Here is a 19,027-nt window from a genome sequence, read left to right on the forward strand (position 1 = left end):
AAAGGTAATGCATGATTAATTCAAAACAATGTGAATAAATAAGCATTGTATTTGACAGAGTTATCTGAATGCTAAAGGGTTAATCCTTTAGCATTCAGATTATTCTGTGAAATGAAATGCTTATTTATTCACATTGCTTTGAATTAATCATGCATACATTATCTCATAACTTTGAAATTTCAATGATGTGACTGCTTATTTTTAGATTGTCATTGTAGAGTATGTGTGAGAGGATAGACCTGGCCAGTTTGAATATAAAATAGGTAGAATACCTGGGTTAAATGTTATCAATTGGCAGAGAATTTGTTGTTTTGCAGAGGTGGGAAGGAAAAGTAAAAAGGAGAGAAAAGAGAACTTGAGGAGAGTAAGATTGGAGGCAGAGAAGGAGAGAGAGAGAGAGAGACAGACAGACAGATAGACAGACAGACAGAGACAGACAGACATGCAGGCAGGCAGGCAGGCAGACAGACAGAGCCAGAAACAGAGAAAAATGTTTGATGGGATGGGAGGGTTAAAATACGACAGAATGGGAAAAGTAGTTAGTTTATGGCAAGCTAGGAATTTTTTGTGTTCTTGCTCAGAGAAGTGATCACAGCAAATAGCTTGCCACCAGCAATGTTCCCATGTATAAAAAAGAGAGTTTGAGGGGAGACGTAGGCTGGAGGCAGAGAAAGAGAGGGAATAAGTACAAGACGGAATAGGAGGATTAAAATGGAACAGAATGAGAATGTTGGTTAATTTATAACAGAGAGAGACTTTTTTGTTGTTGTCTGGGGCAATGATTGCAGCAAATAGTTTGTCATTTGCATTATTCCCATGCTCATTTGTATACACACACACACACACACACACACACACACGCACGTGTGCGCGCACGCGTGCGCACACGCATATATACATATGAATGGTGGGAATCATTGGTTGGCTAGAAAATGTTTGCATATAAACATACACACACACACACACACACACACTCACATACATGCACATATACATACAAATACTAGAAACACAGTCACATTCATATTTATCACAAATATGCCTATCAATACATAAGAAAAAAATAGAATAAACAAAAATAAAAATAACCGAAATAAAATTTAAATAAGTGTAAAATTATATATTTATAAAACCAATCTCACAAGCATAAAAACAATGACGTGTGGATGGAATTAGGAAAAAGAGGAGAATTGTTTATTCATGTTTATTCATTGTTTATTCATTGTTTATTCATGCTGAAGTGGGGAAAATGTTCTGAGGGCTAATATCATGTACTGCTTATTGCACTTAATAGTGTGTGATACCCTATGGTGGGAAGAGATATTTATGTACTTGGAGGTTGCATAAAGAAATGCTGACCAGTTAAAATGGAGGGAAATTGTGGCAGAGGGAGACCCAGGAAGATATGGGACAAAGTATCAAAATGCTGAACCTTATGAAAGAGATGACAGCGGTTCAAGATATGTAGTGCAATTCTATACTCAAGAAGACCTGCCTACCACAAAAGAATTGAGATCCTGAAACCAAGGTGCCATGTAAAAGGCACTGGTTTGAGTGCTGGTGCCGTGTAAAAAGTACTGGTGGTGGTGTCATAGAAAAGCACCCAGTACACTTTATAAAGTGGTTGGCATTAAGTAGAGTATCTAGCCATAGAAACCCAACCAAAATAGACTATGGAACCTGGTGTAGCCCCTGGGCTTGCCAGTTGTTGTCAAACCACCCAACCCATCTCAGCATAGGTTGGTCAGTTCTACAGGAACCAACAAGTCAGATGTCTGTGCCAACAAGTCCAGTGTCTGCTTTGACATGATTTCTATAGCTGGAAGCCCTTCCATTTTACAGAGTGTACCAGGTGCTTCCTTCGTGGCACTGGCACTAGTGAGGTCACCAAGTAACTCACAATACATTACCCCTCAACTGAAATGGAGGTGTAGTAGTGAGGGCAATGGCTTTATGGCTTTATGCCAGGCATTGAGAGGTCAAGATATGATAGAGGGCCAAAGACAGGTGTCTTGATGAAGAGGAGATATATGACAATGATGTGCATGTGTGTGTGTGTGCATCAGGGTTTATGTGGACACTAATCTTAACCCTTTAGCATTCAAATTCCCTTTATTTATTCACATTATTTTGTATTAATCGGGCATTATCTTGAAGCTTCAAGATTTCAGTGATGTGATTGTCTTTTCTTTTTAGAATAACATTGTAGGATAAGTGCAGAAGGACAGATTTGACCAGTTTGAACATAAAACATGTAGAATATTTGGGCCGGATATGGCTGGTTTAAATACTAAAGAGCTTTAAAAAATCATTGTTGTTGTTTAAATTGTCTCTTTGACTGTGGTTCAATCAGTAGGGATTGATAAAAATAAGTCACAGATTAATACAGGCTGATACTAAAGTTACACTGATTGAGTAAATCTCTTCAAAGATGGTGACCCAGAATGGTCACAGTCCAATTATTGAATCCAGTAAAAGAATAAAAGTTCCAGTAAACAAAACTAATTACAAAAATATCATCAATAACATTTTCAACAAAAAGAGAAAAACAAAAATACCTTTTCAATAATTGGTATCTGAAGATTTTTCTCTACCAGAATTTTCTTTAATTCTCGAACTTCATCTGCAAAAACAAAGGCAGAAGGGAGGTGGAGGCAGAGTAGTTATGATAAATATCTGAGCTTGTGTTGCAAATTTTAACTTCTTTTGATTAAATTTGAGTTAAAATAATCCCACCAAAACTTCTAATGACATGGAAATAAAAATTTGGTATATGAAGGACAACCTCAGGACACTGAACCTTTCAGAAGTGATGACAAAGGACCAAGATATCTGGTACCTTGCTGTACTCGAGAAGACCCATCCTCCACAGCAGAAGACTTAAGGCTGCTCCCACTGATGGAGAGAATTGGCCTGCAACAGTCCTGTGTCGGTACCATATAAAAAGGTCCTCATGTTGGTGGCAATGTTAAAAGCACCCAACACACATTGTAAAGTGGTTGGCATTAGGAAGGGCATCCAGCTGTAGAAACCAAGCCAAATCAGACAGGAGCCTGGTGCAGCTCCCCAGCTGGCCAGCTCTGGTCAAGCCATCCAACCCATGCCAGCATGGAAAATGGATGTTAAAGGATGATGATGATGATGATACAACTAAGGCAGTATTAAATTAAAATAGCCACTTATGTATCATACCTTTGCACTACAGAACACACCTTTCATCAATATTTGTGTGGGGGGGGGGGATCATTTTGAATCATTTATGATTTTAGAAGGTTCAAATAATGTTTTTGTGCATGTATGTGTGGATAGTTCATGACACCTTGGGCAAGCTAGTTACAGCAGTATTTATCTTGAGCATGTCCAGAACAATTACTGCAGTAACTGGACTATTGATATTGTGTATACATTGAGTATGATCCATAGATGGATACGGAAATTAATTTTGTTTGATTGTCTTTGATTGGCCGAAAATATTGTATGGCTGCATGACTAAGAAGCTTGTTTCCAAACCATATGGTTTCAGATTCAGCCCCACCATCCAGCACCTTGTTATAACCAGAGGCAAAACCAAAGCTTTATGAATGGAATTGTTAGACAGAGACTAAAAGAAACCTAGAAAATTACTATTTTTACATCTCACAACGAGAGATATTCAGCAACAGTACTTTGGAGTAAAGATTGTTTGCCAACATAATACGGCAGTCCTGGTTTAGGACTAATGTTGCTGCAATTTAGTCTCCAGCTGGCTATACGACATGATCTGTGTCCTTATATTTTCAAACTGAGTTAAGGTGCTAGATTCCCTTGTTTGAAAATATAAGCACACAGATTGTATTGTATAGCCAGCTGGAGATGATGTCTCCTGGGGCTAAATTACAGCAACATTCGTCCTAAACCAGGACTGCCATGTTATGTTGGCAAGCAATCTTTATTGGCAAACACATATACAGCACACACACACACACACACATACACACACACACACATACATACACACACACACACATTCACACACAATAGGCTTCTTTTAGTTACTATCCACCAAATCCACTCACAAGGTTTTGGTTGGCTTATGGCTATAATAGAAAACACTTGCCCAAGGTGCTGTAGAGTGGGATTCAACACAAGATCACATGGCTGGGAAACAAGCTTCATAAGCACAGAGCCACGCCTGTGCCTCTATGTGTATTTGTGCTAAGTGCTTCAAAGTTTCACTCAAGGCCTCAATGAAGTGCTTTCAGATCAACCCCAACACCTGGGAAATGCAAGTACAGGACTGCCCTGCCTGATGTAGCTGTGACTTTGCCTTTCATCCTTTCGGGGTCGATTAAATAAGTACCAGTTATGCACTGGGGTCGATATAATCGACTTAATCCGTTTGTCTGTCCTTGTTTGTCCCCTCTGTGTATAGCCCCTTGTGGGCAGTAAAGAAATAAGAAATACAGTTTCTTACACTTACCCTACACTGTCATACTAAAAGTAAACAATCCCATCATTGAAACTTCAAAGCTACAAGATGATAATGCATGATTATTTCAAAACAATGTGAATAAATGAGCATTACAGTGGACAGAATAATTTAAATGCTAAACCCACCTTGTGAAAAAACAACAGAGAAAATGCTTACCTTCTGCAGATATCAGTATATTAATCTGCTTCTGTAAACCATCAATCAGTTCATGGAGTTTCAGGATATCTGGAAGAGAATTAAACTGTGACCTTAGAGCCATATGAGGGTGTGTAGTGGGAGAGAACACAACTACATTAGAGAAATGTGAGGTAAGGATCAAGAAATGAATAGATGGGCTATACAAGGGAGAAATGAAGAAATGACAGGAATGGTTAAGCAGTATTTCTAAAATATAACCTTTTAGTCAAGGTTCAAGAATAAAGTAAAACTCTATGAGAGTCAGGAAATGATTCTAAAAGATTTTAGAATCTTTTTGGATTATTTATGATCTCAGAAGGTTCAAATAATGTTTTCGTATGTGCGTGCGTGCATGTGTACATGTTTGTGTGGACAGTGCATGATACCTTGGGCAAGTATCTTCTACTATAACCCCAGATTGACCAAAGTGTTGTGAGAGGATTTGGTAGACAGAAACTGAAAGAGGCCCTATGTTTGTCTTTTTGTTTGTGTTAGCCGGCCACAACCACTAGACAACTGGCACTAGTTTGTTTACATCTTCGCAACCCAATGACCGAAACAAGTAACAGACAAAAGATACACACACAATATATATATACGCACACATATACATGCATAAATACTTCTCAGATACTTTGCACTACAGAACACACCTTTCACCAGAGAGAGAGAGAGAGAGAGAGAGAGAGAGGGAGAGAGAGAGAGAGAGAGAGAGAGAGAGAGGGGGAGAGAGAGAGAGAGAGAGAGAGAGAGAGAGAGAGAATCATTTTGGATCATTTATGATTTTAGAAGGTTCAAATAATGTTTTTGTGCATGCATGTGTGGGCAGTTCATGACACCTTGGGCAAGTCTCTTCTACTATAGTCCCAGATCAACCAAAGCCTTGTGAGTGGGTTTGGTAGACTGAAAGCTGTATATATAAAAAGGAATTAAAGGTAATGCTATGCTACTTCATAATAATCGATATTATATACTTCGGGAGACCTATATGTTAAAGGTAATGTGTTTAGAATTATCCAAGCTGAAATTCCATAAGTCTTTTTTCCCCCTTTCGAAGCAAACTCCATGAAGCTATACAAAAAATAAGAAACTCTAACAGGTCCTTAATCTTCTCAGATAAGACTAAGAACTTATACATGATAGGCACACACTTACAATAGACTTTTAAATGATTCTATTACATAAAAATACAGACACAATTCCCCACACACTTATATCATTAACTGTGAAGCTAAACAGATAGCAATTAGCCTGGGTATAGCAGACAGAGTAGAGACCTTGGCCAAGAAAAATGAGTTTATCACTTTAAAAGACCACAAGTCGAACTTTGGCTCTAACCCCAAATGCTACCTGATCAACCTGGCCAAATCCGAGATTGATCAAGCAAGTAAGTATATACTTAGGAAGATTAATGACAACATAAGGAGGGCCACAGGCCTCCCTCTGTGGTGCAGCACCAATGAAGTGACTTCATAGTTTAATGCCAATCGAAGCAGAGGCAGGTCTAGGTTTACACAGTTCAACATTATTGTCAACTTTTACCCACCAATTTCAAAGAGTTGCTGATGAAGGCATTTTCTTTGCTAAGGGCTTCACAGACATTAGTGATAGTGATATAAGTGTTATCATGCATGCCAGGAAAACAGTACTGTTCAACAAAGATTCGATATGGATCAAGCAATCTGACTCCGAGGGCGCCTTCAATGTGGCTATGGGAGCCTATGACAGCACCGATGTCTGCAATCTTATCGGACTGTAATCCTAGACATCTTAAGGAAGATGTCTAGGATGCACAGTCTCTACAGAAATGATGCCCTAGCCATCTCTAGAAGAGCCAAAAGACACAGACCGGATGGACTTAGAAAGGACTCAAGATCACTATTGAGACTAATCTCACCACAGTAGATTTCCTAGATGTTACTTTAGATCTGGGCTCTGGTACATATAGGCCCTATCACAAGCCAAATAAGAGGCTGTCCTATGTTAACACAGCCTCCTGCCACCCCTCTATAGTGTTCAAGAACCTAGTGAAAGGTGTAAGCAAGAGGATTTTGAATCTATCCTCTAGCCAAGATATCTTCAATGCTACTGCTCCACACTACAACAAGGCACTGGCATCAAGTGAGTTTAAGGACCACATCTCCTACATGCCAGGCCCTAGCACCTGGAAAAGGAAGCACTGCAGAAACGTCATTTCGTTTGCCCCACCCTTCTCACTCAATGTCAAGACATGTGGAAAGGATTTTCCTCAGGTTAATAGATAAGCACTTCACACAGACACATAGATACAGGCATTTATTTAACAGGCACAACCTAAGAGTCTCCTTTAGTTGTGCACCTAACATAAAAAGTATTTTAACAAACACCCACAAAGCAAGAAAGGAGGCAGGTTGCTCTTGCAGGGTATACAATAACCGTCCAGTAGGAGGATGATGCAAGGCCAAAAGAGTCGTCTATGAAGCCACAGTGACACTTAGATCTGCCATCTGTATTACCAGCAATGTACCATCTAACAACAATGATGGCACTGGAGGTAATGACAGTAGCAGATTAAGCAGCTCTTACGCCATCGACCCCAGCACAATTGCCACAGCCAGACTAGCTGTACAGAGGAGATAACCGATGACTCCAGTACCACCACCACAGATGATGACAAAACCATTATCATTGACACTGATGAAGTGACCAGCCCTGCACTGGCCACACCTACACTACTGCCAGCAGCATCAACGCCAGCCATATGATCAGAGGCGAAAACTACAGCAATAACAATTGCGGAGATGTCAAACATATCAACACCACTGGATCATTGTACCATAACAACATTGCCAACACCAGTGATACCAGTAACATCCCCAGGCTCAGAGCCCACAAGAGATACACCAGGAGTGTGAATGTAGCCACCTCCCAAGCTTGTAAATATATTGGATCAGCCAGCACATCTCTCGAACGATGCTTACACAACCACCAATCATCCTTCAGAGACCCAGAAAGACGTTTTGTTACATCCTTGGCCAGCCATGTGTGGCACCTCAAAGAGCAAAGGATCTCATATGATATCAGATGGAAGATCATAGAACATCCATATGTTAATGGGAGTGGCTGTGGCAAAATCTGTATCATAGAGAAAACCAAAATTCTTAAGGACTATGCTAAGCCTGGTGCATTAAATAATGGTAAAGAAATTTTCTCAAAATGTGTTCATTTCCTGGTTACGCTAATACGAGACCATAAAGATTTTAATTATAGCTTTTTTTTTAATCTTCTGGTCCAGGAGAGATAACCCATCCTCAATAACGATTTATGGGTCAGGTGTTTCTCCTCGTTATCCTAGCATTTCCTCATGTCTGCTAGGTGGGAAGTTAAATTTGTCTTTGTATAGAGTCTGATTAACTGTAGCTTTTGTGGATACGAAACCATTGGCCACTCTATGACCAGGATTAAACTTTTTGTTTTAACACTTATTGCTCTATTCTTTAGAGTGTGTTCCTTTTTCTGATATATGTTAAATTGACAATATATATAATGTACTGTTCCATGATAGATATATAGATATACAAATATACACATTTATATATACTATAATATACAATATAATATATAATATCATATATAATATAATATTTACATCATAATATAATATATATATAAATAATACTAGCAGAAATACCCGGCGTTGCCCGGGTTAAAGAGAATAATGAAATCTAAAAACGCCGTCTAGACTACGCATCATCTTTATATATAGAGATGTATATACACACACGCACCCAAACACACGTATATATATGTATATCAATATAAATATATGAAAGTCAATGAAGTTTCGTAAAAGAAGGTGATCATGTACATACTTTCTTGCTGTTGTGATTATAACACCTCATTGTAAACTATGTTCCTTGTTTTCCCTTGTGGAGCATATACAAATAGGTTTTTTGTTGCTGCCCACTCTTGAGCAGCCAACATACAGTTGTCCATGTGAGAAGCAGGGCTCTTCCAAGAGAAGACCAGCTACAGACAGTGTTTGACCCTGATATTTGTTTATGGACATGGCAAAAGTCACACGAAGGGGGAATTGTAGTCTTCTGAATGTAAAAGGAATGTCTGCTCCTGATGGAGTAAGAGGAATTCTTGGAATAAAGACGTCATCCCCTTTTGCACATCCAGAAAGAATGGTAGCCTCGATAACGTGTGACATCATTTTCTAAATAATGCTCATCTGTTATGTTTGGGTTAAAATTTCATCAACATCAAAAATATATGAATTTTCATGGGAGTTATGGCCGTTATGCAAAGAATATAATTTCCAAATTTCATAAAGATCCATTCAGTACTTTTGACGTAGTTTTGGATAAGTAAACAAATGACTAATGTGTGTGTTTGTGTGCATGTGTATGTGTGTGTGATGGGTGTATATATGTATAGATATCTGTATGCATGTATATATATGTATATATGTGTACATATTACATGTACATCTATATATATATATATATATATACATCTACACATACGTATACATATACATGTATGTATAGATCTATATATATATTTACATATACGTGTACATCTATATGTATACATATACATCTCTCTCTCTTTCTCCCTCTCTTTCTCTCTTTCTCTCTCTCTCTCTGAAAGTATCTGTCATTACAGTATCGAAATGGTGTACATATACATGTATATGTATACATATACATCTCTCTCTCTCTCTCTTTTTGTCTCTCTCTTTCTCTCTTTCTCTCTCTGTGAAAGTATCTGTCACTACAGTATCGAAATGTGATTGTTTCAGTTAGTGGAATAGTTTCATTTTTAAAGTGAAAGTATTTGACATGAGTGTTTTTGTTTCACTTTTGACACGTAATACTTAAATAGTGGAGGAGATATTATGTTGCCGTGTGCTCGAACTCTGCAAGAAGTTAATTATTTTTTTTTACTAAAACACAACTGGAACCCTAAGTAAGGCATGTGTAAAATTTGAATGAAATTGGTTGCGTAGTTCTCGAGTTTTAGGGATTCACACAGACAGACAGACAGACAGACACACATTCTCATTTTTATATATATAGATAAATATAATTTAATACATACTAGGCTAATACCAGACAAAATGATTTTTAAACCCTAAAAATCATTTCTATCTTTTTCAGAAATTCTTAATCATTCAGCTTCAAACTTTATCCCATTTTGGAGAACGTCAATCTACAGTCAATTAAATCAAATCCCACAACCTAGTTTTATTGACCCAAGAAGACAATGTTGACTTTAGGAAGGAACTCAGGAAGTGAATGTGATGTAACTAAATACAGTTATTCATTTTCACCAGGTACTTTTACAATCTCATTGTCCACAACACCCAGTCAATTTAATCAACCTTCTAGTACTTAACTGTGAAGGCACACGACCTAGTGGTTAGTTGTTGCACTCATGATTGCAAGATAATGGTTTCAATTCCTAGACCAAACAATACATTCTGTTCTTGAACAAAACATTCATTTCACCAGGTTCACTCCCACTGCATGGCACCTTGGGCAAGAATGTCCTACTTTAGCTCCGAGTCAACCAAAGCCTGTAAGTGGATTTGTTAAACAGAAACTGAAAGAAGGCCGCTATATATATCTTTATGCATCTTTGTCCTGGAAGTGTTGGATCAGTTCCAGCATATGAATGCAGTCAGCATTGGCCTAGACAAGACTGTTGTAATGTTCCAGCCTGCACTATTTCAGCTGTCCAGCCTAGTGTTCACAGAACATTGAGCAGCAGTCATGGTGCCAGTATTTTGACACCTGACTTAAATCATTGAGGTACAGGTAACACTGCCGATATTCAGATGGATTCTGGTCTTCTGTGTCAGCCAACTTTTTCTCAACTGCATCTTCAGTCCTTATGCTCTCTAATGCAGTTGACTTGTTCACCAATACATCAAACTGTCTCTGAAAAAAAGGGAGACATTAAAAACTTAGCTCACCTCTCAGTTATTCTCTATATCAATCACTCTCTACACCACTATTATTATTATTCTCTCTCTCTCTCTCTCTCTCTCTCTCTCCATCCCCATCACTCTCTCCCTCCCCATCTCTTCCTCCCTCCCCAGTTTTCTCTCTCTCTCTCTCTCTCTCTCTCTCTCTCTCTATCTCTATCTTTAGTTTCTAACACTTTTCTCCCTCTTTCAGCACACTCCTTCCACGTTCCTATAGTCTGACAGAAAGAGGGGGAGACTAATAAAAAGAAAAAGGGGACATTTGGTTTGGCCTATTATATTAACATACATTTGTGAACAAGACATTTGAGCTGAAAGAGAAGTCCAACAGGTCATTCATTGGTTCACTGTGTGTGTGTGTGTGTGTGTGTGTGTGTGTGTGTGTGTGTGTGTGTGCGCGCGCGCGCGCGATCGCGTGCGTGTACTTGTGTGTGTATGTCTATATATGCTATATGTGTATACTGTATACACGTATCTGTGTGTTTGTTGCCTTTCAGTTATATGTGTATGTGTACACACACACACACATATATACAAACACACAGATGTGTGTGGTGTGTGTGCATATGTATGGGTGAGTACCTGTAGTGCCCATCTGAATACACTATTGTTCATGTCTGCCAATTCTTATTAGCAAGGAATTTATGAAAAGACACACAGGCACACGCATATGCTCACACATGCATACAGAGGGTTTGATATTGGTAGAAAAGTACACACACACACACACACACACACACACACACACACACAAACACCAAACACAGCTTGACACTAACAGAGAAACATGCACATACTCCCACAGTTTGATATTAACAGAAAAACACACCTGTGCACACACACACACACAAATACATATATATACAATCTACTACAAAAAAAAAAAGAAACACAAATATATACACACAGATATACACACACTCGTATATATACACACCTGCTTATGTACACACATAAATGCATAAAGTCTGAAAGGAAAAGCAAATACACACTTAAAGCAACCGTCCTTTAAACAAGTGGGAAATATATATTAGAAAAACATTAACAATCTCTCTCTCTCTCTCTCTCGCTCCCTCTTTCTAGTTTCTTCATCTTGTCCTCTATCTCCTGTCTTTCTCTTTCCCCTTTCATTTCTTCCTCCCTCCAATTCCTATCTTTCTCAACCTCTATCTCCTATTACAATAGAAAGCAGTGACCATACTTTTCAGGTGGAAATTTGAAAGGTCACCTAGACTGCCTCTCAATGACCTTAACAGGTAGGTGACAAAATCAGTTTGATATTCAAACTGAAATTATCTCAACCAATCCCTTATATAGTTCTACAATTGGGATAGGTTTTGCTATAAGGTGGGGAAGAATTGAGAGGGATAAGCAACACTATGGCCGAGAGAAGATAATCTCAAACCCTTTAGCATTCAGATTATTTTGTCAAATGCAATGCTTGATTATTCATATTGTTTTGAATTAAATGTGCATTATCTCATAGCTCAAACTTTTGATGTTGTGATTGTATATTTTTAGAATGAGACTGTAGGGTAAGTGTGAGAGGCTGGATCTGGTTGGTTTGAACAGGTAGAATGTTTTGGTCAGAAATGGCCTGTCTAAATGCTAAAAGGTTAAATACATGTAGGTTAAGATCTTAGGTATATAAACTAGTGGAGTGATAATTTGTGATTAAACTGAGATAATGCATGCAACTAGTAGACAAAAACTCCCTCTCAATGGTTTTGGGTTCAATCTCACTGCTCAGCACATTGTTCTACAATAGCCCTGGGCCAACCAATCCCATATGAGTGAACTTGGTAGACAGAAACTGTATGGAAGCTTGTCAATCATGCATACACACACACACACACATACATGATGATGGCCGTCCACTTGTGACCAATGAAGACCATTGCCGACCTTCAGGAACATTGTGCGCTCTAGGACTAACTTTTATTTTGCATTTGCAGCTCCATTGGTGGCTAATGAGCCATGCTCTTGACAAGCATACACAACTGCAAACATTGCAGATTAAGCTTTCCCATTCACTATACGAGCTGTGCGCTTTCGCGCAGCTCACTTAAGTTCTTCATGCTGGATACGTGCTCCCTCAAAAGTGTCGACCTCCTCCTTAACCTGCTTCCTCCATCTGTGGCGATGACTGGCATTGTTCTCCCAGTCAGTCTCCTGCATATCACAGGCCTTTAATGAAGACTTGACACAGTCCTTAAATTGCTTGGTTTCTGCTGGGGTCTCTTTCCATTCACAAGTTCTCCATATAGCATCTGCTTAGGAATCCTGCTATCCTTCATTCTAATAAGGTGTCCAGTCCAACGTAACCGGTGCTTGTGCACCATTGCCTCAATACTCAAGATATCAGCAGTTCTCAGGACCTGTGTGTCTGGAATTTTTGAGGTCCAGCCAACATTGAGAATGTGTCTGAGACATCTCTGATGAAAGCAGTCAAGGACCCTTACCTGACGTTTGTACAGAGTCCATGTCTCACATGAGTAGAGGAGCGATGTCAGTACACATGCATGGTACACAGCAACATTTGTTTGCCTTGCTATGCCATGCTGGGACCAGACACGAGACTGAAGAGACCAGAAGGAATTAGTTGCTCTCTGCAGCCTGAAAGATATTTCCTCATCCAGGGAGCAAGAACGGCTGAGTGTGCTGCCCAGGTAGACAAACTTGTCTACCTGGACAGCACACTCCCAGAATAGTTCAGAATAGTTCCTTCAACCAAGATAGCTGGTTTCACATATGGATTTCTTGGTGCAGGCTGGAACATTACAACAGTCTTGTCCAGGCTAATGCTGAGTCCAAATGCCTTGCAAGAAGCAGAAATACAATTCATGAGTATTTGCATGTCATCCACTGTATGAGTGACTAAGTCACAGTCATCTGCATAAAGGAGGTCACGAATAATAGACTGGAGAACTTTTGAATTGGCAGCAAATCGGCGCAGATTAAAGAGTTAGCAACAAGATCGATATCTGACATATATTCCCAGAGAGCTGACCTTAGCAAAAGCATGAGTAAAAAGCAGCAGCAAAGTACAAAGAAAAGAGAGTTGGGGCAAAGATGTCCCCCTGCTTGACACCATTCTCTACAGGAATGGGTCCCGCCATGCCACCACCAACATTGACCCAAGCCTCTATCCCATCATAAAATGATTTAATTATAGATACAAAGTGATCTGGACATCCAAGTTGGCCAAGTATTTTCCATAGAAAGGCTCTATTTACAGTATTAAAGGCCTTCGTTAAATCAATGAATACCTGGACAAGATCCATATTCTGCTCATAGCACTTTTCCTGCATCTGTCTTACTGTGAAAATCGTATCCATTGTCCCTCTACCAGATCGGAAGCCACATTGAGATTCAGATAGGACATCATTTACAAGACACCCATTCAGACGAGTAAGAAGAATATTTGCCAGACCCTTGCCAGCAGCTGATAGTAGAGCAATACCTCTGTAGTTACCACACATTGTTCTGGCTCCTTTATAGAGAGGAAGAATAATTGCATCCTTCCAGACCTTAGGCATTGCACCATCCCTCTAGACTGCACTAATAAGTTCATGAAGGGACTGTATGATGTAATCACCACCAAATCGCAAGACCTCAGTACAAATACCATCCTTTCCAGGTACCCTACCAAGATTCAATTTATTTATTGATGTCATTACTTCATCTATTGAGGGTGTGGAATTTAAGAAGCCAATGGTAGGTCTTCGTTGCATAGTATCAATCACTGTTTCATCCACAACTGACTCATGGTTTAGGAGTTCAGAGAAGTGTTCAATCCAGCGATCTGTGATTTCTGCTGATTTAGTAAACAGAGTAGAAGACTCCTTGGAAAGCAAAGGAGCTGATGTGGAGCTCTTAGGCCCATAAGCTCGCTTCATAAGATGGTAAAGATTCTTGCTGTCATTTGCATCAGCAGCAGCCTGAACATCACAAGCAAGATCCTCCCACCAAGTGTTCTGCATCTTCTGGAGAGATCGCTGCAGTAGTGATTTTACACTGCTATAGTGGCAAGTGCTAGACTTCGCTGCACAGCAGACAGTCCTCTGTGTAGCAATACATTGTGGGCATGACACTTTACCACCAATAGTCACTGAACTTCAACATCATTTTCATCAAACCAGTCTCTGTGTCTAGCAGTAGCATATCCCAGTGTTTCAGTAGCACATTGAAGAACCTGGTCTTGAAAATCTTCCCATGCTGCAGTATTTTCAATGCTGGACAAGTGAGTCTGAAGCCCTTTCCTCACCACAGCAGCACATATCTTGTAGACATTCAGATGCCGAGGAATGCTGACCGGTCCTCTTCTCTCACTCTAATCATCATCTGGAACTTTGCTCGCACCAGACTGTGGTCTATCCAGCATTCCAATCCATGAAATGACTTGACATTGCAAATTACAAATGTTATAGATGTCACACTTGCAGATGATGACATAATCCAGCAAGTACCAAACTTTAGACCTTGGATGCATCCACGTTGTTGTGTGATCGCCTTTGTGCCTAAAATGAGTGCTTGCGATGTAAAGTCCGTGCTCATCGCAAAGCTACAGTAGCATGAGACCATTGCTATTCATTTTCCCTACTCCAAAACGTCTTAGAGAGTTCCATGTTTGCCAGTCTGTTCTGACCCTGGCATTGAAATCCCCTAGTAGAATGACTTCATCAGAATATGTATGTATGTACATACATACATACATACAAACAAACAAACAACTGACTTACACATTACAAATACAATCTGTAAGTGGAACAGTGAAACCATGCAAGACTTTTCTCATATCTAGAATGTGACATTGTTTTTGTTATCTTCATTCCAAAGATGGAGCTTTGCATCTTTGTTAGAAACCAGCTCCTTCTTCAGAGGAAGAATTCAAATAATTAAAAACAGAAGAGAACATGCATAGATACATTACATACATTTGTGTGTGTGCGTATGTGTGTGTTTGTATGTGTTTGTGTGTATATATGTGTGTGTGTGTATGTATGTATGTATAATGTTTTTCATTTGATATACATAAATTAACTTGGTCTCATAGTAACAAAATGCCTTGACTGAAGAAGGTAAAAGACCAAACAGGTAAGGTACTAAACTATCAGAAAAAAACACATCTTGTATTAATGTACAAGACATCAATAATTAATAGAACAACTGGCCACCCTGATTGGAAATGAGTAGGATGAGAAGCTCTCCATCTTGTAAGACGTGTGTGTGTGTGCGCGCGTGCGTGTGCATGTTTGCATGTGTGTGTGTGTGTGTGTGTGTGTGTGTGTTGGTCTCAAACTTTGGCACAAGGTTAGCAAGTTCAATGGAGGGCTAAGTCAATTAAATTGCCCCCAGTACATATTTTATTCACCTCAAAAGGATGAAAAATAAAGTCGACCTCAGTGGAATTTGAACTTAGAACATAAAGTCAGATGAAATATATATATTTTAATAGATATATACATATAGGAGTAAATGTTTACTACCTGCTCAAGTTTAAATCTGTTGAGCACCATGAAGTGTATTCTATACGGAGAATATCTGTCTCTCGTCTATAAACTATACACACACACACACAATTTTATAATAAAAACCACAATTCTAGTTAAATACAGCTACTCAGGGTTTCCTGGACGAAACATTAACTTATTTCACCATTTTTCAAGCTGTTAACAAGACCATTTTGATCTTGTTATCAGCTTGGGGAGCCATGCAATGGAACTGAACTCAAACTATGTAGTTAGAAGGTGATCTTCTTACCACACACACACACGCACACACAGGATTACATTATACAGTGTGGGTTTTTTTTAAACAATAGTATAGCGAGAATTTAGGGTTATATGGCTATTATTTCTAGCAGATGGAAAATGAGCGGCTGTGTGGGAAGTAGCTTGCTTACCGACTACATGGTTCCGGGTTCATTCCCACTGCATAGCACCTTGGGCAAGTGTCTTCTACTATATCCTCGGGCCGACCAATGCCTTGTGAGTGGATTTGGTAGATAGAAACTGAAGGAAGTCCGTCGTATATATGTATTTATATATATGTATGTGTGCGTATATGTTTGTGCCCCCAACATCGCTTGACAACCGATAGTGATATGTTTACGTCCCCGTAACTTAGCGGTTCGGCAAAAGAGATCGATAGAATAAATACTAGGCTTACAAAAAATAAGTCCTAGGATTGATTTGCTCGACTAAAGGCGGTGCTCCAGCATGGCCGCAGTCAAATGACTAAAACAAGTAAAAGAGTAAAAGAGTAAAGAGTAATTTCATTGACTCTCGTTATCTGCAATATGTTTTTGTATTATATATGTATTATATATGTAAAATACATATACATACATCTATGTGTGTGCATGTGTATATGTGTATGTCATCATCATCATCATCATCGTTTAACGTCCGCTTTCCATGCTAGCATGGGTTGGACGATTTGACTGAGGACTGGTGAAACCGGATGGCAACACCAGGCTCCAGTCTGATTTGGCAGAGTTTCTACAGCTGGATGCCCTTCCTAACGCCAACCACTCAGAGAGTGTAGTGGGTGCTTTTACGTGTCACCCGCACGAAAACGGCCACGCTCGAAATGGTGTCTTTTATGTGCCACCCGCACAAGCCAGTCCAGGGGCACTGGCAACGATCTCGCTCGAAAATCCTACAGGAGCCAGTCAGGCGGTACTGGCAACGGCCACGCTCAAAATGGTGCATCTCATGTGCCACCCGCACAAGAACCAGTCCAGGGGCACTGGCAACGATCTTACTTGGCTTGCCGGGTCTTCTCACGCACAGCCCATTTCCAAAGGTCTCGGTCCGTAGTCATCGCCTCGGTGAGGCCCAATGTACGAAGGTCTTGCCTCACCACCTCAGCCCAGGTCTTCCTGGGCCTACCTCTTCCACGGGTTCCCTCAACTGTTAGGGTGTGGCACTTTTTCACGCAGCTATCCTCCTCCATTCTCACCACATGTCCATACCAGCGCAATCGTCTCTCTTGCACGCCACAACTGATGCTTCTAATGTTCAGCTTTTCTCTCAAGATACTTACACTCTGACGGGTATTCACATTGACATTACACATCCAACGGAGCATACTGGCTTCATTCCTTGCGAGCTTACGTATGTCCTCAGCAGTTACAGCCCATGTTTCACTGCCATGTAGCATGGTTGTTCGTACGCATGCGTCATACAGTCTGCCTTTTACTCTGAGTGAGAGTCCCTTTGTCGCCAGCAGGGGTAAGAGCTCTCTAAACTTTGCCCAGGCTATTCTTATTCTAGCAGTATATATATATATATATATATATAAATAATGCACCATTTTGAGCGTGGCCGTTGCCAATGCCGCCTGACTGGCCTTCGTGGGATTTTCGAGCGAGATCGTTGCCAGTGCCCCTGGACTGGCTCTTGTGCGGGTGACACATGGGGTACACCAGTTTGAGCGTGGCCGTTGCCAGTATCGCCTGGCTGGCCTTCGTAGGATTTTCGAACGAGATCGTTGCCAGTGCCCCTGGACTGGCTCTTGTGCGGGTGACACATGGGGTACACCAGTTTGAGCGTGGCCGTTGCCAGTATCGCCTGGCTGGCCTTCGTAGGATTTTCGAACGAGATCGTTGCCAGTGCCCCTGGACTGGCTCTTGTGTGGGTGACACATGGAGTGCACCAGTTTGAGCATGGCCGTTGCCAGTGCCGCCTGACTGGCCTTCGTGCGGGTGACACGTAAAAGCACCCACTACACTCTCTGAGTGGTTGGCGTTAGGAAGGGCATCAAGCTGTAGAAACTCTGCCAAATCAGATTGGAGCCTGGTGTTGCCATCCGGTTTCACCAGTCCTCAGTCAAATCGTCCAACCCATGCTAGCATGGAAAGCGGATGTTAAACGATGATGATGATGATGATATATATATATATATATATATAAATATATATATATATATATATATATATATATATATATTTTTTTTTTTTTGCTCCGTGTTTTTCTCCTTGTCTCCATATTCTTTCTGTTGAAGAGCGTAGCTCGAAACGTCAAAGACTTTCCGCATTCCCGAGCGTCATACTAATATATACTTTTGTTATTTACACCACCTGTCCTCGTCTGTTGTTATTATTTGTATATTCTCCCATATATATATATATATATACACACACATATATATGCATGTGTACATATATATATTATATATATACTCTCTTTTACTTGTTTCAGTCATTTGACTGCGGCCATGCTGGAGCACTGCCTTTAGTCGAGACTGAGCCAGGAACCATGTCATGTGGTTGGTAAGCAAGCTACTTACCACACAGCCACTCCTGCATCTATATATATATGCATATACATACACACATATATATATATTACGTATATATATTTTATTGTTTTGCTTGTTTCAGTCATTTGACAGCA

General features: G+C 40.0%; 1 protein-coding gene across 1 annotated transcript in view; it reads right to left on the reverse strand.

Moving 5' to 3' along the window:
* The window catches only part of LOC106869525 (uncharacterized), a 52,774-nt gene that overhangs the window by 15,656 nt on the left and 18,091 nt on the right, over positions 1-19,027 (reverse strand). The window contains exons 3-4 of the mRNA XM_089340658.1: positions 4,628-4,696; positions 2,559-2,623 (exon numbers count right to left, since the gene is read on the reverse strand). Of these exons, the coding sequence (XP_089196784.1) occupies positions 2,559-2,623; positions 4,628-4,696 (134 nt within the window). The remainder of the gene's footprint in view (positions 1-2,558; positions 2,624-4,627; positions 4,697-19,027) is intronic.

This window comes from Octopus bimaculoides, chromosome 23, assembly GCF_046866305.1.
Source record: "Octopus bimaculoides isolate indiv1 chromosome 23, ASM4686630v1, whole genome shotgun sequence".
Lineage (NCBI taxonomy): Eukaryota > Metazoa > Mollusca > Cephalopoda > Octopoda > Octopodidae > Octopus > Octopus bimaculoides.